Here is a 23,153-nt window from a genome sequence, read left to right as displayed (position 1 = left end):
AGGGCTTAAATACATGGGGAGAGTAATAAAGATAAAATTAAACAGGTGTGTAGAACTAATTAGAAACTAAGGAAACTAACTAGAGAAAACAGGCAGGCAACTCAAGGAAAACAGAACCCATTGAAAAAGAAATCAAAACAGACTACACATGACATTCATCAGATGCATATGAAATTAATTGGAATTTGAAGTGCTTTTAATTACCAGTAAATCACAGCATGTTTGTCAACTGAATAATTTCACATTACCTGCTGGTTCAGATATTGCTGAGCAGAGTGAGTTCAACGAGACTCTTAGAGCTCAGAGGGGCAGTGTAATTTTTTTTTTTTTTCAGTTAGTTCTTTAAACTAAATTGAATAAACAGCTTCTTAAATATCTTGAACAGTGCTCAAGTACCAATTCATCTAACTTGCTTTTTCATTATGTGCATGCAAGTAAGAAAGACAAAAAAAAAAGTATAAACAATCAATCAGAAATTGCTTGTGACATATTTAACTATTTAGCTATTTTTCCCATATATTATTAATTTCATTTTATATTCATAAACTTTTGGCTGTGAGTGTTTGGATGATGTATTGATATGAATTCATATTTTATGATATCAATACAGTGAAAATAAGAACTGACATGCAGGTTTTTTTTGTTTATTCTAATATTCTGTAATGGATTCGTTGGATTGGATTTGTTTTCTGCAGGCCAAGACACTCTTCAAGTGCTAAACCTAATTCATCTGATCTGTTGTTTGTTAGCTTCCTTCTTTCCTCCATATTCTTTATGGTTTGTGCAACTGCTGACGTTGGCTGACTTCCAGAGTTACCCTACAACAAAACAATAAAGGACCCTTAACATTCGCAGCACGTCTTGAGACTGCAGCTTTGAGGCAAGTGCTCCAATAGCTTAAAATGACAACATGGGAGGAGTTGGATGCCAAGATATTTAAAGTCAATGCAAGCCGTCATGCTTGCATTAAACTTCTGCATAAAGTTCTGTTTTTGATGCACGACAAGGTGGAATATGAAGAACATGAGAAAGAAAACAAACAATAGATGGACTGTGTTCATGCTATTGATTAAACGCTCATGGACATAATAAGAGTTGCTCTATGATGGACATGGTGCATGTAGCCAATAAATAAATAAAATAAATAATAAAAAAACTCATTCTTCTGAGAAAGAAGGTGCATATGCTCTTCATTTCTTAGTTTTTAGGGAGAAATATTAAATTAAAATCATGTCATTATTTACTCTCTCTCCCATGTCATTCTAAACCATAATATGTCTTTGTGTAGATGTTTTGAAGAATGTTCATGCTGCTCTTTTCCAATAATGAAAGTGGATGTGGACCAGGACCTGTCAAAATCCAGTAGAGCACCATAACTAAATATATAACTAAAGAAAGTCATACAGGTTTGGAACAACATGAAGGTGAGAAAAATGATGATGCAATTTTAATCTATTTTATGTTCCGACAATGGGGGCATATGACAATGACAATGGGGTATATACACTTTGAAGAGTTGAAAGACTTTTTTTTTTCTGGTCATAGATTAAGGGCATGGATTAAAATTATGAAACAATTCATGATGATGGATCTTCGAGAGAAAGCAATGGACATAAATACAAAGTGACATTCACAGTCACAGGTGGACATGCCATTTCATGAAGCCACATAAATCATGCTTTTTTTTTCTTTCTTTCTTTCTTTTTTTTTTGTTTTTGTTTTTTTACCAAAGTTGACCTTCTAGGACCTCAATGATCAATGCTGATGAATTACACCTTTCTCCACTGAAAGAAATTGTGCTCAGGAAGTTTCATATCAAACCAACAAGAGGCCCAAAAAAGTACTCAAGTTTTAATCTTAAGTTTAAGTTTTGTTGTTGTTGTTGTTTCTCTGTTTTATGTCGTTTTCTGAATTACAGTGTAATTGCATGGAACTTTGTAATTGATGTTTACACCATTTGAAGTTTTTAGAGTCATTAAATCGAAATTTGTGTGGATAGTATTGATGTTTTTTTTAAATATTTCAAAACAATGATACAAAGAGTACATTGAGAGTAGGCTGTCACGTGTAAACCTGCTTACAATAGGTTTAAACTATAATTTTAAAAGATTCCTCCTCTTTATAATCTATAAGTGAATAAGAGAGAGAGAGAGAGAGAGAGAGAGAGAGAGAGAGGGTGGTGGGAGTGGGAGTGTGGGATGTTTACACAAACACTTTTGCATCCCATCGGATTCCTCGTCAGATTCGTGTTATTGGTTCTAATGTCACGAGCTAGAGGAAAAGCTCATTCTCTTTTACAGATGTTGCTCTGAATGACGGTAAGTGTTTAATTTATTTTAAAAGGACATGCTATTTAGTCGGAATGAAAAACAATTTAAAGAAAAATGTTTAATTGACTGACTTGCGAACGCAGCATTCGATTATTACAGACGCGATTATTATTATGAAATCATAAGAATGTGTTTGTGTTACCTGAAGAGCTGCATTTTAATTTATTTCAAGTTATTTTGAATTTGTAGGAGTGTGTTGGTGTCTAATTTGTCCACTTTCCGAGACAGTTAGGAGAAGGTTTAAGTCAAACGTCCAATTACCACAAATGCTTCTTTCCTCTTGCAGTGCTTTTGTATACGTTGTATGTTTCAAACGTCTCGTTCAAAATGTCTCTTTCAATTATGAACAGGGATACTCTTTTCATTCGATGAAATCTCTCTCATCTGGGAAAATCTGGGTATTAAATCCCCAGATTTTCCCAGATGAGAGAGATTTCATCGAATGAAAAGAGTATCCCTGGTCATAATTGAAAGAGGGGAAACTCAGAGTTAGTCAATAAAGAAAATAACTTTTTTTTTTTTTTTTAGCTCCCGCAGTTTCACAGATAAAGCTTAATATAGTCCCAGACAAAAAATCATGTTTGAGCTGTTTTAACTGAAAGCAACTTGCACTGATATATCTTAAAATATGTCACTCACTGCCATTGTTTTGTATCAAGATGCACACCAGTAATGTTTTTTCTAAGGCACATTTATAAAAGCTACATAAAGGTATAATCCTGACTTAATCTAAGCCCTGTCTGTGAAATCAGGCCTAAATGTATCAAATATGGTAGTTGTGTGTGTGTTTACAGTTTTACGCAAAACGTTTGGGCACACCTTATAATTATCATAAATTCTGCTGGGCTTCTGAAGCAGCAACTTCATTTGGATACAATTTATACCTTATGGAAACAGTAACATTTCAGTTCTGAATTCAGCGCAATGTGAATCATAACAAAAACAGACAGGTGCAAAAACTTGGGCACCCCAATGGAATAATCACATCAATATTTACTAAAGCCTCCTTTTGCTGAAATAACAGCCTGTAGATGCTTCATATAGCCACCGCTAAGTCTCTGAATTCTGGCTGGAGGTATATTAGACCATTCTTCCTGGCAAAATGTCTCCAGCTCAGTCAGGTTTGATGGCTGCCGAGCATGGACAGCCCGCTTCAAATCATTCCATAGATTTTCAATGATGTTCAAGTTTGGGGACTGGGATGGCCATTCTAGAACATTGTACCCGTGTCTGTGTATTAATTCCTTGGTAGATTTGGAACAATGTTTTGGATCGTTGTCCTGCTGAAACAACTAACCCTGGGGTACTAACTTCAACCTCTTTACTGATTCTTGAACATTGTTCTTAATAATCTGCTGATACTGGTTGAAATCATTGTGACCCTCAGCTTTGACAAGTTTTCCAGTACCTGTGCTTGCCACACAGCCCCATAGCATGATGGACCTTCCACCAAATTTTACGGTAGGGAGCAGGTTTTGCTTCTGGAAAGCTGTTCTTTTTCAGCCATGCAAAGTACTTCTGGTTGTGACCAAATAACTTAGTTTAATATGTACACAGCACATTATTCCAAAATAATTCTGGCTTGTCCAGATGAACCTTTGCATACCTCAAATGACAGTAAAGTTTTTTTCCGCATCACCCTTCCATTGAGCTGTTCCTTGTACAAAGTGCACTAGACTGTGCAACAACGTACACGTACATCAGCAGCAAGATATTTTCGGATCTTTTTGGAATTGATCCATGGTTTTGCCTGTGATCACCTTTGCCTTTCAGATTTTTTTGCTCAGCCTACCATATTTTTTTCTTCACAATGACTATTCTGTAGCCTTCCATTTTCTAATTATTTCTAACTGTGGAGACAGAGACCTTTTAAACTTTTGTGATAATTTTTGTATCCTTCACCTAATTAATATTGACAAATTATCCTAGTTTTTAGGTCATTAGGGACATTAGGGTTATTTTAAGGTTCGCATATTGCTACTTTCCAGTGGACAATCAAGGAAAAGTACAACAAGCAATTAGCTACCTTAGCATATCCTTTTCATGATTGGTTGCACCTGTGTTTGCAGTGGAAGGTTCATTTAGCCAATCAAATCAATTTTGTGTTGCAATCAATCAATCAGCATTAAGTAACTACAGGTATTCAAATCAGTGCAATTAAAAGGGTAACACTTTAGAATAATTGTCCGCCATTAATAAGTAACTATGCAGGAAGTAATGCAGGACTAATGAGTAGTACTACATTAACACTTCAGCTACTATTAACTAATATAGAAACAAGCTTAACTAATCGTTAAGTAATATCAAATTTAGGACTAAGATAGTTCCTTATGTAACGAATGTAGCGGTTCGTACAGTTATTAATCAATTTATGGATGAAATATGAATATAATAATTCATAAGGTTATGAATAAATTATGATTCATATATCAACCCAACGGGGAATTAAACATATATTGTGAATCAATTACAACGAATTATAATCAATTACATATATGATTAGTTCTGGTTTAATAATTATCTAGAGAAACTGTTCGTTTGTCCAGCAAACTAAGTCCCTCACAGAATATTATAAACAGAGTTATTTTCTGGCCATGAAAATAACTAAAGCATAAAGCGATCGAAAAACGTTAAAGTGACTTGGGTTTTCAGCTGAAAGAACAAACAGAACAATCGAGCATGAATAACGTTTTAATATATGCAAACTACGAATACAGAGGTTATACATCTAAATATACAAGAAAATACACACCTATGTACAAGAATAGAAGTAGAGAAGGAAAGAGAGAAGGCAAGTAGCAAACTCACAACCAGTCCTAAGCCAGCACGGAAATCAGTTTCATCATCTAAGATTGAGAAACGGCAGTATACTTGCATTGGTTGCGTGTGTCGAATTTCAGGTTAGCGCTGGTGCAGTTCGTTGGCTTCCTCCGTTCAGCGGGAAGGTTTGAACTGAGGACGAGAGTGAGTTTCGCTGGAAGATGGCGATCCCGAAGCTGAGCGCGGTGGCAGCGCGTGGTCACCGGAGAGGTCCGGGAAAAACGTGCACGAGATGCTCGTGAGACGATCGGGGGAGAACACACAAGAAATTGTGCGTCTTTGCTTTTATGACAGATAAGCCGACACACCTCCTTGAGGTGGGGTAGCCAATAACATGGGTGCAAAGTTGGCGGGAAAGCTTTCCCTTTGTTTTTGTCTTGCAAACTCATTTGCATGATTTACAAGGTTGGATTAGTGTTCATTTTCCTTCGAAGTACTATTAAAAATAGTACAATGCATTTGTCAGCAGTGTGACATACATTATGGAATAAATCAGATGAACAGCTTTCAAAAGAATCTAGACTTGACATATAAACGAAACATGTAGAAGAAGTTATGGTTTACAGACAAAATTACATTAATAGGAATGAAACTAGAATGGCTACAGTCATTTAAACTCTAAAATCTAAACACTAGGAAGCATATATGCACTTAAAATATAGCGGGTACACTTTGGCACAGTCATATCTTGAGAATAACTGTACATACCATCTCTAGGCATGTTTGTATATGTGTGTGTGTCTGTGTGTGTGTGTGTGGGGTGTGTGTGTGGAATTTGTCTGGTCAGTCTCTGGCGCTGAGTTTCTTGCCCACAACCGGGGGTTGATCCTTTGATGTTCCAAAAGCTAGGAAATTGGGTCCACTGTCTTACCTCGCCCAGGCCACAAAGATGTCAAATGGGCTCATCTTTGCAGACTGGTCGGAGCCGACTTAGTGATTAACGAACACAGTTCATCAGGTTAAAAGCATTCTGAAAACTCCAAAGTTTATTGATTGTCCTGATACATGTGCATATGCTACACTTATTAGCTAATCAGTAATTAGAGAATGAGATTGGCATCATTAAGAACTATGATAAATTATAATGAATTACTAATTAATTACTAATCACAACATTAAAGTGTCTGAGATGTGAGCAATTTTCTTTTTTTACTCTCAACGTGGTCATAAAATGCATAATTAATTACTCAAGTGTTACCTAGTCACTATGCAGGAACTACTAGTGATCAGGACCATTATTTTAAAGGTCCCGTTTTTCGTGTTTTTTTGAAGCTTTGATTGTGTTTATAGTGTATATCAAATAACTTTGAGCTTTAAAATTTTACAGATTTTATTTATACTCTAACAACAACATTACACACTAACTAAAGTTTGAAACATGAGATCACGAAGAACGGGACCTTTAAAGTGAAAAACATCTTTTTTCACTTTAAAATAATGGTCCAGATCACTAGTAGTTCCTGCATAGTGACTAGGTAACACTTGAGTAATTAATTATGCATTTTATGACTATATTCAGAGTAAAAATGATGACTGATTACGTCTCAGACACACGATAATGTCCTTTACAATTTGTCCGTTAGTTAATAGTTATTAATGATGGTAATCTCATTAGGTAATTATTGATTAGCTAATAAGGAAATATCTTCTAAATTTGATATTACTTACTGATTAGTTAAGCTTGTTTCTATGTTAGTTAATAGTAGTAGATGAAGTGTTAATGTAGTACTACTCATTAGTCCTGCATTACTTCCTGCATAGTTACTTATTAATGATGGACCATTATTCTAAAGTGTTACCATTAAAAGGTGCCCAACCTATTTTTCACATTCAATTTTATTTCATACAACTAAATACTGCAATAAATTTTTTTTTTTGTCTGAAAAACATGACATTATACAGCTTTCTATAGAAACTGAATGGCATATCACTATGATCTTTCCTTGTAAAGAAATAAAAAAAAAATTATGCAGCCACAGAGGTGCCCAAACTTTTGCATAAAACTGAAATAGCATGTTTTGTGGAGCTTTATCACAGACATCATCTTTCAGAGATGCAAACTGGGATTAAACAGCTCTGGTCATGTGACTTTACAGCAGCCATGTAAAAATATGACATGGGTCAACAACTTACCTTTTACATTTATGATGTAATTTTCCCTTTTTGTCTGTTATTTCGTTTTTAAAAAAAAAATCCTGTTAATACTTTCCCCTTAAAGACAAACTACTGCGTGTGTAGTCACGTGACTCTGCCCCGTCCAGTCAGTGGCATGGAAGCATCACAGAGGCGAACTCAAACACTGACTCGCCGAGTCAACACATACAGTGAGATCACTTTCGCTTACGTCCTCAAGAAAGTTTGTCACTTGTATGTTTAAGGCTTGCCAGTTTGAACATTCAAGTGATTTTACATCATTCAAGAACAACAATATGGAAAACACCTCACTTAAGCTGTTTTCTGTGACACAAAGAGCCGAGCCGTGTTGTGACTCTGACAATGCACGAAGCCTGAAGCCAGATCATATTCACTTGCGTCTTCACTAAACTTTGTCATTATATGGATGTGTATTATTATATTGAGCTACTGCGCTGATGCCTTGTGGCACACGGACACTCATACAAACATAGCTCGCACATCACATGAAGATCACACGCACAGAGAGGAGCGCAGAAACTCGTTGTCAGCGCTGTCCTGTGAATCATCACTGCTTAGAAACTCATATATTGCATATATTGCATATATCGCATATATTTTTCTAATTTTGAAGTAACTACAACACAGAGTTTCACAATTAATAGAGAGACAGTATGACTAATTCAAACACTCAATTGCTCTCTCATTAATGCATTCAAATAAATGTACTGTGCTAATTTATCTGTATCTGATTTACAACGAGCAGAAATCATATTACAAACCATTGATAAAATAACTGCTGAAAGTGAGCTGTTATGTCGGAGCACTCTTTCATTAAGAAAAAAATATCGCACCTTTAATAATCTAGCATATTTACAGAACAAACCTTGTAATTGTGAACTATGAGGGCAAAAAAAAAAAAAAATCGTTCATTATTCATAATCGAGGTAAAATGAGATTTTGATTTTAGGTCATATCGTGCAGCCTTACTTCAATATCAGTTTCCGTTGTGACAACTTACCCCCTTAAATGTCTATGATGAACAAAAATACAAGAAGCGTTTTGGTCCAGTTACATAATTTGTCAAACATTACACTGTATAATAATATAATAAATCATTATCCATAAGATCCCCTATCATTTTGGCCCATAGACAGTGGCTCACCAGATGGATGATGTACAGACTCAGCACACATCTAATTAAAACAAAACAGATTTACCTTGGTTCTTTTGTTTTATCTTGAATTTATAGTTTTAATGTATTTATCTAGGTTTTGTTTGTATACACAAGACATATTTATTTCTAACATGTCATGGGTGGTTGAAATATTGCTCTTGCCAAGACATTGTGGATGTCATTATTGCTTTCTGGCTTGTCTATAAATCTATCTATAAATTCCCCCAAGTTTTACTTAATCAACTTGAAAGCTTTTTTTCTATATGATTTTTTGGTGACACACCTTGCATTGCATTTCTTAAAGGGTTAGTTCACCCAAAAATGAAAATTCTGTCATTTATTATTCTCATGTAATTACCCTCATGCCGTTCCACACCCGTAAGACCTTCGTTAATCTTCGGAATGCAAATTAAGATATTTTTGTTGAAATCCGATGGCTCCATGAGGCCTGCATATGGGTGCAATGACATTTCCTCTCTCAAGATCCATAAAGGTACTAAAAACATATTTAAATCAGTTCATGTGAGTACAGTGGTTCAATATTAATATTATAAAGCGACGAGAATATTTTTTGTGCGCCAAAAAAAAAAAAAAAAAAAAAAGACTTACATAGTGATGGCCGATTTCAAAACACTGCTTCAGGAAGCTTCGTAGCGTTATGAATCTTTTGTGTCGAACCAGTGGTTTGGAGCGCCAAAGTCACATGATTGCAGTAGTTTGGCGGCTTAACACGCGATCTGAATCATGATTCGATACACTGATTCATTACGCTCTGAAGTTTCCTGAAGCAATGTTTTGAAATCGGCCATCACTAAATAAGTCGTTATTTTGTTTTTTTGGCGCACCAAAAATATTCTCGTCGCTTTATAATATTAATATTGAACCACTGTACTCACATGAACTGATTTAAATATGTTTTTAGTACATTTATGGATCTTGAGAGAGGAAATGTCATTGCTGGCTATGGAGGCCTCACTGAGCCATTGGATTTCAACAAAAAAAACTTAATTTGTGTTCCGAAGATTAACGAAGGACTTACGGGTGTGGAAAGGCATGAGGGTGAGTAATAAACCAATAATAAACCAGTAATAAACCCCTGCATGGTTCTTTTTAATGAATCATTCTGAACAGAACACAAAGGCTGAATTTAGAATAGCTTACTAGCATACTACTAATTCTGCCACATAAAGATATGGAACGAATCAGTCAGACAACTCACCACACTGAATGTGCTTTCGGACTAATATGACTGCTAGTAAGTGTTACTGAAACCATAAACTCAATAAGAACCAAAATTGATCAATAAGACTTGACATAAAGTTGCAAACAATAAAACTGAAACTGAATCATTAAAACTGATTGGTGAATCAATCTGAATAGAACACAAAGTTATTGGTCTGAATCACAGACTGAATCATTCACACTGATTGGTGAATCAATAAAAATAGAACACAAATCTATTAGTCTGAATCATGGACTGAGGCCCCGTTTACACTAGTGCTTTTTTGTTTTAAAACGCATACGGTTTGCTATGGTTACGCCTGTCATTTACACTACGCCGGCATTTTCGAACCTCGAAAACGGAGACTTTCGAAAACGCTGCAGAGTCTGTTTTAGTTTGAAAACGCCAGGGTTGTGTTTCAGTGAAAACATACGAAAACTGAGACTTTTAAAAACAATGGCGTGGCTGCCCACATTCACTCTGCATATCCTTGATGACCATGTAATGGCTGCCCACGTTCGCTCTGCGTGTCCTTGACGACCGTGTAAACAATAACATGGAGATTGAACTGCAATCTTTGCTGGCTTTGTTGTCATTTTTAGCAGCCATTGTGCAGTTAAACTCTGCATTTTTTTTAATACTGCAGCTGCCTACATGCACAAGAGGCAACCGTTTACACTTGTACACGCATGGCCAGTGTGCATGAACGGTCATATGTCATGCGTTTTCGGCCGTGTAGTGTAGACGGAGATCGTTTCTGAAACGCTGTGGAAACACCAGTGTAGACGAGGCCTGAATCATTAAAACAATTGGTGAATCAATCTGAATAGAACACAATGTTATTGGTTTCAATCTTGGACTGAATCATTCAAGTGAATAATTTTGAATGAACCACATATAAAGCTGCATCCAAAATTGCATAGCTACTATCTGAGAATTTACTTTGCAACCCGTTATTCTTCAGGTTATTCTGTGTGACTCAAGCCAAGAACCGTTACTCTTTTATTTGTACTTTTGGAAAGCAATGCTAAAATGCTAATTCATAACAAGGTTAATAAAACCTTAATTACTTCAGCTACTTATTGACTTGTTTATATGTTACATTATATGTACATATCCCTGTTGTAGCATGTAAGTACCGGATACATTTTTGGTTAGGGTTGGTGCAAAAACAAAATTCTGTCAGAATCAAATGCTTATAATCTGTGTTTTCATTCAAACTGAATGCAACAGATTTGCAAAAAAAATGGAGATAAAAAATATTGTTGGTTTAACATTTCATAAGTCAGATTGCTTGCTGGGGCTTGGTGCAAAAACAAAATCCTGTCAGAAACACTGCTTATAATATGTTTTTTTCTTTTTCTTTTTAAGGTTGGAAGATCATAAAAACTATGATGGCTAATGGCTGATTTCAAAAGACATATCTGAGAAAATTAAATGTCACTCAAATGTCCTCAAATGTGACTGCTATGGCTACTGAAGCATGTTGGTGTTGAAACTACAAACATGTTAAAAGTCATGGATGGTTATCATCTGCACAACATGACCAACATGTATGCAGAAGATAACATAAATTCAACCATTTTTCCTGAGAACTCTACCAACTGCACTGTGACACCTGCATTTCACATAGATGTCACTAAGACACTGGCTTTGGGCCTGGTGCTGATGCTCTTCCTAATATTCGGTGTGATGGGTAACATCCTGGTCATCCTCTCCGTGGCCTGCCATCGCAACTTTCGTTCCGTGACGCATTATTTTATCGCCAATCTGGCTGTTGCAGACCTGCTTCTGAGCTCTGTGGTGGTCCCGTTCTCCGCTGCATCTGAAGCCTTGGGCTGCTGGGTATTCGGTCGTCATTTATGTAATGCCTGGACTGCGCTTGACGTGCTGTGCTGCACGGCATCCATCCTCAGCCTCTGCGTGATCTCTGTGGATCGCTGGATCGCCGTCAGTTACCCGCTGCAGTACCCTTCCTTAGCTACAAGTCGAAGGGCAGTGGCGGCAGTGGTGGCTCTCTGGGCCCTTTCGGGTGCCATCTCTGTAGGCCCACTGTTAGGATGGAGGGATCCAATGCCGGAGGATGAGTCCGTGTGCAGAGTTAATGAAGAGCCGGGGTACGCCATCTTCTCCGCCGCATGCTCTTTCTACGTGCCGTTGGCGGTGATTTTGGCAATGTACTTTAGCGTGTACGTAGTGGCCCAGCAGAAGACTTGTTCCATGACTATGGGCAGACAGATGAATGAGTTCACTGAGAATGGAGCGACACTGCGGATTCACTGTCATAACGCCCAGCCTGCTGCCGGGAAGGAGAAAGCCACCCGCTTGAAGCACTCGCACTTCGCCTTCATTATTAAATTCTTCCAGGAGAAGAAGGCGGCCAAGACTCTGGGTATTGTGGTGGGCTGTTTCGTGCTCTGCTGGCTGCCTTTTTTCATAGTGTTGCCCATAAGTGAGTACTTGACATGTTTGTGAACACACAGAAAAAAACAACCAAAAAATATCTTAAATATAATTTAAAGTGCCCCAATTATGCAGTTATTCCTAATTTTGTTTTGGAGGCTTCATACAGCAGATTGCATCCAAGGTCAAAAAACACTTTAAAGTCTGCGTGAACCGGAAGTTGCAAACGACTTTTCTCTAGTGTTGTGATGTATTTCCAAGTGAAACGGAATATTGAATAGAGGGCAGAGTTTTACTTTAGCGCTCCTCCTCTCCATCTCTCGCTCATAGCAGACTAACGGTTGCAGAGGATTGGTTTATGCGTTTTCAACCCAAGCCGTCAAACTGACGTTATTAGAGAAGGAACGCCATTCCAGACCGGAAGTAGCTTTTCAGATTTTGATTACTGCGACAAACAATTTTTTTCTGTGTTTTAACTTGCACGGATTAATTGTTTACCACAAGACCAGTAATATGCACTAACAAAGTAAATAAGGTCAATTTTGATTTCATGTGTACTTTAATTTTCTCATAATATACATTGCAGCATCACCTCTTTTCTCAGTGTCTGAAACAATTTGATAAAGGATTTGGTTTCTCTAAACCCCTCCTTTCTGAGAGCATACTTTGCTTTGATTGATTAGTTGGCTGAAGGTTATATGGTCTAACGCTTACAGCATGTATCAAAAAAAAACATCCATTACCATATTTGAATTTCAGCTCCAGAGCTTCCTCAGCACTTGATAGACAGTGATACAAACAACGATCAAAGTGGATTTGCTTTCGCAGAGCAGAAAACAGCGTCTTCTCGAACATGCCAACAACATGAACCAAACTCTTCCAAGCCTCAGCTACAACAGTGTTTATACTTAGCTACAACAATTTGATCTTTAAAGGAACACTCCACTTTTTTTGAAAATAGGCTCATTTTCCAACACCCCTAGAGTTAAACAGTTGAGTTTTACTGTTTTTGAATCCATTCAGCCGATCTCCGGGTCTGGCGGTACCACTTTTAGCATAGCTTAGCATAGTTCATTGAATCTGATTAGACCGTTAGCATCTCGCTCAAAAATGACCAAAGAGTTTTGATATTTTTCCCTATTTAAAACTTGACTCTTCTGTAGTTACATTGTGTACTAAGACCGACGGAAAATGAAAAGTTGCGATCAAGGAACTTTGCTGCCGTACCATGGGTGCAGCAGGCGCAATGATATTACACAGCATTTCTCACAAATGTCTCCATGGTTGAAAGGCACGCTCCCTGTGCAAGCAGGGTGTCACAGCCGCTGTGTAATATCATTGCGTCTGCTGCACCCATGGTACGGCAGCAAAGTTCCTTGATTATTACACCAGAATGAGAGTATAGTTCCTAGCCATATCGGCCTAGAAAATCACAACTTTTCATTTTCTGTCGGTCTTAGTACACGGTGTAACTACAGAAGAGTCAAGTTTTAAATAGGAAAAATATCGAAACTCTTTGGTCTTTTTTGAGCGAGATGCGGTCTAATCAGATTCAATGATCTATGCTAAGCTATGCTAAAAGTGGTACCGCCAGACCCGGAGATCAGCTGAATGGATTCGAAAATGGTAAAACTCAACTGTTTAACTCTAGGGGAGTTGGAAAATGAGCCTATTTTCAAAAAAAGTGGAGTGTTCCTTTAAAACGTACAGATTACATGAAAGGTAATATTTGAAAAAGCATAATAGGGGCACTTTAAGGTAAAAGGTTCTTATTTTGTTTTGTCTTTGCATTTTGGTCACACCTCACAATTTTGATTAGGTTGAGCAAGACCTTCATTCATCTTTGGAACACAAATTAAGATATTTTTGATGAAATCATAGAGTTTAGGGAGAGTTTCTATCTCCCATAGAAAGCAACGAAATTACCACATTCAAAGTTTAGAGAAGTAGTAAAGACATCGTTAAAATAGTCAACGTGAATACAGTGGTTCAACCTTAATGTTATGAAGCAACGAAAATACGAAACAAAAATAACGATTTTATTCAACTATTTTTCCTCTCCCCTGTCAGTCTCCTATGCAGTTGATGCAGTGAATGCAGTGCAGTGGTGATGTGCCGATCAGCTCAAACGTCACCCGAATCCGCTTTTAAAAATTTGTCGTGCGTCCGCCACCCACCTGCACCAATGATTTTCTCTGATTTAGATATCCGCACTTGACCCGCACCCAATCGTCATATTACAGTTATTCAAATTCTTCAGTGTTCATGATATGGTAACATATTACACTGAACTATGATGCTTTTCTTTTCTTATTTAAAGTAATAAAAGGTCTTCTTTGGCAAAATCCCTTGTGCATCTTTAGAGGCTTTACTCCCTTCAAACTTAAATTGGAATATTATTGTTTCCGTCACTGCAACTTCCAGAACACACACACACACATACACAAAGTCATTAAATAGCCGATGTTCAGCCCAAACAAAGGCTGGATATAGGCCTCATTTGTTTAATATACAGCGTTTCACAGCCGTTACATATCACATACCCAACACTTGATTAGTTCCCCCTTTTTTTTTTTTTTTTTTTTTTCTCTCGGATTTGTTTTGCCGTTATTGCTGCTTAACAGGTGAAACCCACAACTGCGTCTTCAAATTTGTGCCTGACGAAAAATTACAATAAGTATTAAGCAATATCTCATGTAGATTTTCTTTCTTTGTGTTCTATAATGTCCACTAGGAGTTGCTCTCAGCAAATGTTTTTCTTTATTGGTCTTCCCTGAAGAGATACGCTGTTTTTGAAAATGAAAGTAAGCGTGATGCATGTTGATTGCGTCTAAAATGAGAGTTTGTGTCTTTATTAAAATCAACACATTCATGGTTTATGTCTCATCCGCCAGCGACCCACCCGCAATTAATTGAATGTTATTTTTTATCACCCGACCCGCGGATATGACCACGATCCGCCAATCACTACAGTGCAGAGCTTCCATGTTCTACGTCAGAACACATTCAGACTCATTATTGGTCGACTCCTGCGTCAGCATCACAAACATGCGTCGTGGTGCTCAAATGAACAACATCGGCTAATACTGATCCGGTGTTTGGACATAAACACGGAAGCTCTGCACTGCGTTCGCTGCATAACTTACAGGGAAGAAGACAAATTGTTGAATAAAGTCTTTTTTTTTTTTTTTTGCGGTCAAAAAGTATTCTCATCGCTTCATAACATTAAGTTTGAACCACTGTAGTCACATTGATTATTTTAACAATGTCTTTACTACTTCTCTGGATGGGAGAAACAAAACCTCTTGGATTTCATCAAAAAATATCTTAATTTGTGTTCTGAAGATGAAAGAAGGTTTTACGGGTGTGGAACAACACAAGGGTGAGTAATTAATGACAGAACTTTCATTTTTGGGTGAACTAACCCTTTAATTTTTATTACTTGAAAAGAAAAACGTTTTCAAAGTACGAATTTGTAAGGACATAAGGGTAAATGATGACAGAACTTTTGGGTGAACCTTTAACTTGCAGTAACTCAGAGAACATACATACAGTATGTGCAAAGTAATGCTCTGAATATGTAGTTATTTTCAATAAGGCACATGTAAAAGCATATTTGGTAGACACACTGTTTTCAAGCTAAACACATTTCAGATGTTGCGCTTTAATTTATATTTCGTTATTCTCACCCATGTTTCCAAACAACCCAATGTTCTCCCACACTACTACATAATTCTTGCTGGTCCCTTTGAGATTGCATTTAAATGAGCTTGTTTACAACGAAAGAATGAATTATGAAAGAAAGAGAGAGTGTTGCAGTTTGTTTCAACCCTGCTTGTCATAGATTAGAATAGAGGCTTTTATATGCTAAACAGCAGCCCTAGTTCAGAAGACAAAACCTTTTGTATGGATTCCACATGTAGGCGAATCTGTATAATTTGTACTTTCATTAAATGTTTTATGGAAATACAGCTTATTTGTCTGCCTTTCTGCTTAGTAATTGGACAGCTAAGATGCTATTGAGTGTCTAAGTTAGTTTTTGTGTCTAGTTCAAAGCTTTCAGAATACTAGAAAGAAATGTGAATATCAAAGCCTTTGAAAATATGAAACATCAAAAACCATTTGACCTGCTGTCTTGGGGTGACCTTATGAATAAAGCTGATTTTTTTTTTTTTTCTGTGTCCCCAAAGGATCTATTTTCCCATCTCACAGACCCCCGGACACTGTCTTCAAAATTACTTTCTGGCTGGGCTACTTCAACAGCTGCCTCAACCCCATCATCTACCCGTGCTTTAGCCAAGAGTACAAGAAGGCCTTCCAGAACGTTCTCCATGGCCGCTGCCTCAGCAGAAGGCACAGGACTTGGAGCCCTCCGGCCTCTGGTCAAGACCCTATGACCCTGCATGGACCCAAATCTCCACAGGGTTTATCATCTGGATTTACTGACTCCTGTACGGATAGTAATGCATGGCCTACTGCTGTAATACATGAGTGCTCATTTACTGCACATAGCAACAGTGCTCTGAATGCACCGCAAACATCTCTGAAAGTTCATGAAGTTTCCATAATCAAGATGGAAGGTGAGGCTGTATGAAATGTTTTCTGAAAGAATAAAAGATTTCAAAGACAACCTTTTAAGGTATTTTACAAAGACATTACTGTGGAATGGAGCAAGAAATGACCAAGGATCTGGCTAGATTTCATATACAGGAGCGCCACCTTGTGGCTTGTTTATAATATGCAGCTGCACTTTTGTTAAGTGTAAAACTGAGGATTCATACATTTTTAGAGTGTAAAAATCCAGCTTGGTAATGCAATGATTGTTGACAAAGCCATTTCCAATAACTTTTTTTTTGTGTGTGTGTGTGTGATTTTTTTTCGAGGCCTTTTCAGGGTCTTCAAAACATGTGCTTTACAAATACAAATATATACATATACATATACAATGGAGTGGGAAAAATGTGAAATGCTTGTATTTTGCATTGTTTTGCATATAATCTTAAATACACTGTAAAAAAAACTGTTGGTTTAACTTAAAAAGGTAAGTTACCTGGTTGCCTTAAAATTCAACTTAAAAGTTTGAGTTAATACAACGAAGGCGATTGGTTTAATCAACAGAAACTCAAAATATTATGTTATCTGTAAGTTGAATTGACAAAAGAAAAAATGTTGTGAAAACAAATCATGAAAATAATTGTAGTGAAATTTTAAGAAGTTCATAAAACCTTAAACATTTCTTAACATTTTTGGTTAACACTTTACAATAAGGTTTCATTTAGTTAACTACATTAATTAATTTCAGCATTTACTAACACATTATTAAAATCTAAAGTTGTATCTGTTATCATTAATTAATACCCTCTGAACTAACATATACAATTATTAATTATATTTTATTAACTAACACCAACAAAGGTTAATAAATGCTGTAAAATAATGCTCAGTTAGTTCATGTTAACTAATGTTAAGAAATGAGACCTTATTGTAAATTGTTGCCAATTTTTGTTATAACTTTCCTGTTAAACATTTTTTTTTTTTTTTATCCTAAATTTTATGGGGTTCGCAGCTTGTGGTTGTGTTTTTTTTCTTTTTTTTTTAAATTGAGAACTTTTGGACAATGATGCCAAAACACCAGTAGTGATTCTGTACTTTACAACAGTACTTGGATTCAAATATTATGTCTTTGGTCATACTGATGATAATAGACTATTAAAAGTCTCAGTATATGCTAGATTCATTTGACTGCTTGACATTGCTTTTGATGGTTTCCTGATGCACATATACTATATATAATGTGCAAATTGCTGAAAGTCAAGAACAGAGTAGAGAAAAGATTTCTTTTTTCCCTTTTATTCATTTTTTACGTTTTTGTAACATCACCATCCAAGGGGTTTAACACTTTTCAGCGCAAGCAAACATCCTCAAACAGCACAGCCAACAGAATAAACACCAGCACACAACAGGTTAACTTCTGGACTGGGGTTGATGGGGGAAAGAAAGTGGCGGGACTAGAAATCATTGGCAACCTCAGACTGAACCATCGTTCAGTTCCCATCTGCATTTTACATAGATTACATACCACGCATAGAAGAACATTCAAGCATACATAGCAAAGTGTGTGTGTGAGTGTGTGTTAGTGCCGACAGCTGCTCTGGGATCAGAGGAAATGCTTAAGGCATGTTTAATTTGAACTCTTGCATATGCTCATATTAAGTCTCAAGGAAAACACATGGAAAACTCACATAGGACAATTCCGTTCTCAATTTATGCCATATTTCCACACCATCTTAAATGAAAAGAAACTAATTTGCTTAATATTTTGTCTTTTTTGAAAAAAATTAAAATAATTAAACTAATCATTAAGTTTAATTGAGAAGTTTGTGGAAAACTACAAATTAAAAAAAAAAAAATCTTAAATTGAGTTCTATCTCACTAGCAAACATACACAAAACTGTTCAGGTTAAAATCCAAAGAAGAAAAAAAAACTGTCCATGAGGTATGGAAGAAATAAACTTAATTCAGTAACGTTACTCCCATACTGATAAACGTGCCACCAAGAAAGGCAGGAAACAGATTATGGCAGCTTCCCTTTTGGAAAGGTTGGTACTGTACAGATATGGTTTGTGTTGTGCTGTAATCACAACTTTTAGTTGAAATGATCCAGCCATTCGATGTTGTTTTAATAGCACCAGGCCCAGAAGGGTTGCTAGGGGCATATGCTTCCGATGTGTAATGTGTTGCCATGACAAATAAAAGAGTCGTCATAGTAACAGTAAAAAGGCAATGAGGTCAGCAAGAAACGAACAAGAAACAGGAAGAGCGAAAACAATCACAACAGTCATGAGGTGATAACTAGAAGATATAGCTACTCTGTGAGGTCTACAGCGGCATCACATCAGTCCTTCTAAACAGAATGAATCATTATAACCTTCGCGTCGCCCTCCATTTGAGAGACACATTCCAACAGCAAGCGCACAAAGACAGTCACGGTGCAACAACAACACGTAGGCCAAGTCTCTCGCTTTTTTCTTCCGCTGTAGTTTGGCTTAATTTATGTAACAAACCTAAAGAACGTGATTAAAACGAGTCAAAAATAGACATTTTAGGATAACGTCTGCTTGGAGAACTTGGACAAAACGTCATAGCCTATTTTTGTCGCGCTTTCCAGTAAAAAGATAAACATTGTAAAACAAGAAAAATTTGCATGAGATGCAAAACTGCGTGAGAAATGAAGACTTGTATTATGAATTTAATTTATTTTTCTTACGGCATTCATACAAGGAAGAAAAGTAAATTTATACATCAAAATTATTATAATTTTTGGTCTATGGGATAACGTAAACCTTTTTTCCCCCCTATTTTTTTTTTTTTTTTTTTTAGTTTCCTATTGAGCCCCATGTTTGTGGAAAAATATGGAGGAAAAATGATATTTAAATGCATTTACGTTTGTTCGCAAAACGTTTGTGTTTTTCCTCCTACTTCATATTATTAACATTAGTACAATTTTGCGAGTGAACGCAAAGTTTCTCTGACGAACACAAAGGTTTTGCGAGCAATACAAGGTTTCTCGGGGGAACACAAAAGTTTTGCGAGGGAATGCAAAAGCATTGCAAAGATTCTTCCTCTCCATGCAGTGGCCCTTTGGGAGCTCCGTATTTTCTTCACATTGGAAGAAACAATTGTGTCTTTGAATACACACTAAGCATACAACAACTAAGCAGCAGTGAATATGCAAGGTTAAACCTTGTCAGTGCTGGAATGAATTGGAGCTTGTGTGTGTTTGTGTGTTGAGTCACAGAGGAAAAGGCAAGCAATGGAGAATGATGATACAAGCCAAGATGTGCATGAGGGAAAAGAAAACATCTGGAGGACGGGTTTACTAAATGAAAAACAGACTATACAAGAAAATTTCCGCCATCGCTAATCCATGTCGTGATTTAAGCAAGGCACATTAAAACCAGTTAAAGCCTTTTTATTACTGTTTTTTTTACTTTATACTATGCCTCATTCGTCTGGGCTGAACATAAGGTTTAGCACCATCCACAAAATGTGGATTATCATTACTGTTAAAGAACTCATAACATTAAAATTACACTTTTGTGGCGTTTAGTCGATGTCTATTGTTTCAAGGCTAATGTACTCATAAATGTTAACAGTTAAACACATTTAAAATGTACATTGTTTCTCTTTAGGAAAAATGAACCAGAAATAGGCTATTGATGACTCATCTTGTACTACACATTTTTGTCCAATCAAATGCACTCTAGAATGAGAATGTCCCTCCCACGATACCACAAGCAACCAACCAGCATTAGCAAATACCAGACCATAATTAATGGCTGTGACATACCCTAAATCCATTTAAAATAAAAAAGATGATATTTCCATGTGTTCAGCTAAACTTCCTGTTTCGACAGAAAATGTCAAACACAGGAAAAGAAAACATCAGCTAACCTAGCGTGCTAGCTGCCCAATGCATTGCCCTTTGTGCTTTTAGGGCATGTTTATCATGTTTTCAAACCAACTTAGGTGAGAAACAAGCAGATTAACAGAAAATCTCTCATTCATTCTTTGATAAAAAACAAACAAAACAACAACACCAAAACATGGAGCTGCCATCAGCACAGCTGTTGAAAATCACCTTTAACTTACTCTGTTTTATTTTTATGATATTATGACAATACGTAGCATTTTAAAACTGCACTAAAAATGGATGTCGACATTAAGAATGGCGCTGACAACTCATACTCAGAAAAGCCTTTCAAAAGAACTATGACGAGTTAAGAGAAAAATCTGGCACCTTTGTATCGGTTAACCGGCTATTTTACATTTAACAGCCTTTCAGTTGTTTCAAACAATAAACATGAACAAGCTTGTAGCAGTACTCAATGTGATCAGTACATCTCCGGCACAGCTTGGAGTTAAAGATACAAAAAAGACACATTAGCATAAGGTTGCGATATCACATTTGTTGACATAAAAAGTTGCGGCATAATCACTCAATACTGTAAAATCACACGACTCACATGGTATATTTGTACTGCGCTGCAACCAAACCTACAGGGACATCCGTCTGGGTTTTTTTTGGCCCTTAAGCCCTAAGTATACTTCAGTTTTTTCGCACACGCGTATGTAAATTTCATCGCAGAAATGTCATCAACACAGTACAGAGCGGCCTGACTTTTGTAAACGTGTACTCTGTACAATAAGCTCGCACATGGGTTTTGAAAAAAAAAAAAAATTTTTTGCACTAATTAATTTGTCCACAAAGTTGGTCCTGGCCTTGGTCTTTGTTTCATAGTCGAAAAAGAAACGGAGGGAGTTAGTGCTTGTGTGAGGGGCAACTCTAGTTTAAACGAGTAAAAGAGATTTTTATAACATCTTCGATGAGAAATAGCGTAGACACTGGACAAGGATGAAACTTTCTAAAGCGCATATGTCGAGCGTCCATATTAGCGCACGCTCGCAAATGATGTATACTTCAAAAGCAGTGTTGCCAATTCTGCAGTTTTCCCACGGAATTGGGCTACTTTAACACTGTTGCCGCGGATTGAAGCAACCCCAAATAATGAGACATTTAGCCCCTGGAATACGAATTTTACGAGGGGAACCCTGTCAAAAAGAAGATTTTACAACTCCCCAAATCCCCCCCCTGAAACGCAACTAGGCTAGTTTTCAGTAGCAATTGGGAGGGTTTTGTTGTGAAAACCTGGCAACCCTCTTTGAAAGGCTACTTGTTCAGCTGTACCGTATGCATACGCTTTGTGTCAAAACTGAAGTAGACTTTAGGCTTTAGTGCATTAGGAAATTGATACTAATTTCAAAGCGTCACATCCACGTTGTTCTTAAAAAGAGACATAACAGCAAAAAGACGATTCTTCATTGCATTTCCTTTAGTTAACACCTGCTAAATTCTCAATAATCCCCACAGTAACAGCCCACTATTTCTTCACGGCCATATACAACCTTGACTTTCTCCTGTTCTTAACCATTAAGTATTAAAACAGCTTGTGTAAAAAAGTTCGAGTTTCTTTTGGAACGAGGACAAAACAAGGAACATTTCCAGCTATAATCACTTGTGGTCCTCTCTTATTTTCTCCAACATTGCTGAGCTGCTTGTTTTTACATGCGGTTTCTTCTTCAATAACATTAACATTGTTAATTAAATATCTCTGGTTGTGAAACACATGGTTTTTAATTAGCAACCACCGGAAAAGCTTTCTTTTATTGACTGGTAGAGAAATCGCATTGAATGCCACGGAAAGGGCACGGGCGGAATACGGTCAGGTGTTCATATTGATGTAAACTGATAAAAATGTAATAAAAAAATCCTAAAAATATAGACATTCCTAATGTAATAGACTTAAAAGTCTTTATAGACTTTTAGCCACAAACAATGACACAAGAAACCCAGTACTCTAACCTTTGCCTTGTTAATAAGTAACAATGATAAACAGCTTCTCTAGTACACACACTTGATCCCTCTGATTTCAAAAAGCAAATAAAGTTAAATACAAAAATAATAACAGGACTCATGGTGGATAGAAAGTACAGTATAAAAATCATACAATCAGAAGTGCTCAAATGTGGATGTTACATTTTTCCTTCTCTCTTCACATGAGGCAAATACTTTTTTTTTCTAGATGTCTCCTTTAGGAAGTGGTGTAGGGTAGGGAAAAGAAAACAAGGGAAAAGGGTGAGAGCTCGGGGGTTGGGAGACTAGGGAGTGAAGAATCAATAGGCCCTGTGGAGGGTTCGGTTCTTGATATGACACGGTGGTCTCGGCAAACACCTCCGTTTATAGACATCCCTCCCCCCTGCCCCCTATTCTCCTGTCGGCTGAAAGACGGGGGTCTAGCCCAGGCTGGTGATGTTGGCCCTGCCACCAGGGGGCGCAACGATACGCTGGGTGTTGCGGCGGGGGACGTTGTCGTCAACCTGAGCACCTGAAACAGATCAATAAAAGGAAATCAGCTTATGATGCATATATTCAAACATGACACTGTTCCTGTGAAAAAGGGGTTCACAATAGATTTATGTAAATGATATAAAACAAGTGTCTCGCTAA

General features: G+C 37.0%; 2 protein-coding genes across 4 annotated transcripts in view; one reads left to right on the top strand and one right to left on the bottom strand.

The window, feature by feature from the left end:
• Window positions 1-2,185: 2,185 nt before the first annotated feature.
• adra1ab (adrenoceptor alpha 1Ab) lies at window positions 2,186-18,092 on the top strand. The gene is made up of 3 exons (XM_048173511.1): window positions 2,186-2,318; window positions 11,054-12,134; window positions 16,276-18,092. The coding sequence occupies exons 2-3, from the start codon at window positions 11,189-11,191 to the stop codon at window positions 16,677-16,679; spliced, it is 1,350 nt and encodes a 449-aa protein (XP_048029468.1). The 5' UTR covers window positions 2,186-2,318; window positions 11,054-11,188; the 3' UTR covers window positions 16,680-18,092.
• dpysl2b (dihydropyrimidinase like 2b) overlaps window positions 17,920-23,153 on the bottom strand; it is a 35,479-nt gene continuing 30,245 nt past the window's right edge. For all 3 annotated transcript variants that reach the window (XM_048173491.1, XM_048173482.1, XM_048173499.1), the window contains one exon: window positions 17,920-23,031. In XM_048173491.1, coding sequence (XP_048029448.1) covers window positions 22,940-23,031 — 92 coding nt within the window. In that variant the 3' untranslated portion in view covers window positions 17,920-22,939. The remainder of the gene's footprint in view (window positions 23,032-23,153) is intronic.

This window comes from Megalobrama amblycephala, linkage group LG2, assembly GCF_018812025.1.
Source record: "Megalobrama amblycephala isolate DHTTF-2021 linkage group LG2, ASM1881202v1, whole genome shotgun sequence".
In the NCBI taxonomy this organism is placed as follows: domain Eukaryota; kingdom Metazoa; phylum Chordata; class Actinopteri; order Cypriniformes; family Xenocyprididae; genus Megalobrama; species Megalobrama amblycephala.
The sequence above is the reverse complement of the archived record's forward strand: the minus strand, read 5'-3'. Positions and strand labels throughout refer to the sequence as shown.

Bases quoted from the DNA above. Each gene is read 5' to 3' on its own strand.
- adra1ab (XM_048173511.1), top strand. From the start codon at position 11,189: ATGTTAAAAGTCATGGATGGTTATCATCTGCACAACATGACCAACATG. The intron at 12,135-16,275 runs GTGAGTACTTGA...GTGTCCCCAAAG, and splicing joins TTTCATAGTGTTGCCCATAA to GATCTATTTTCCCATCTCAC.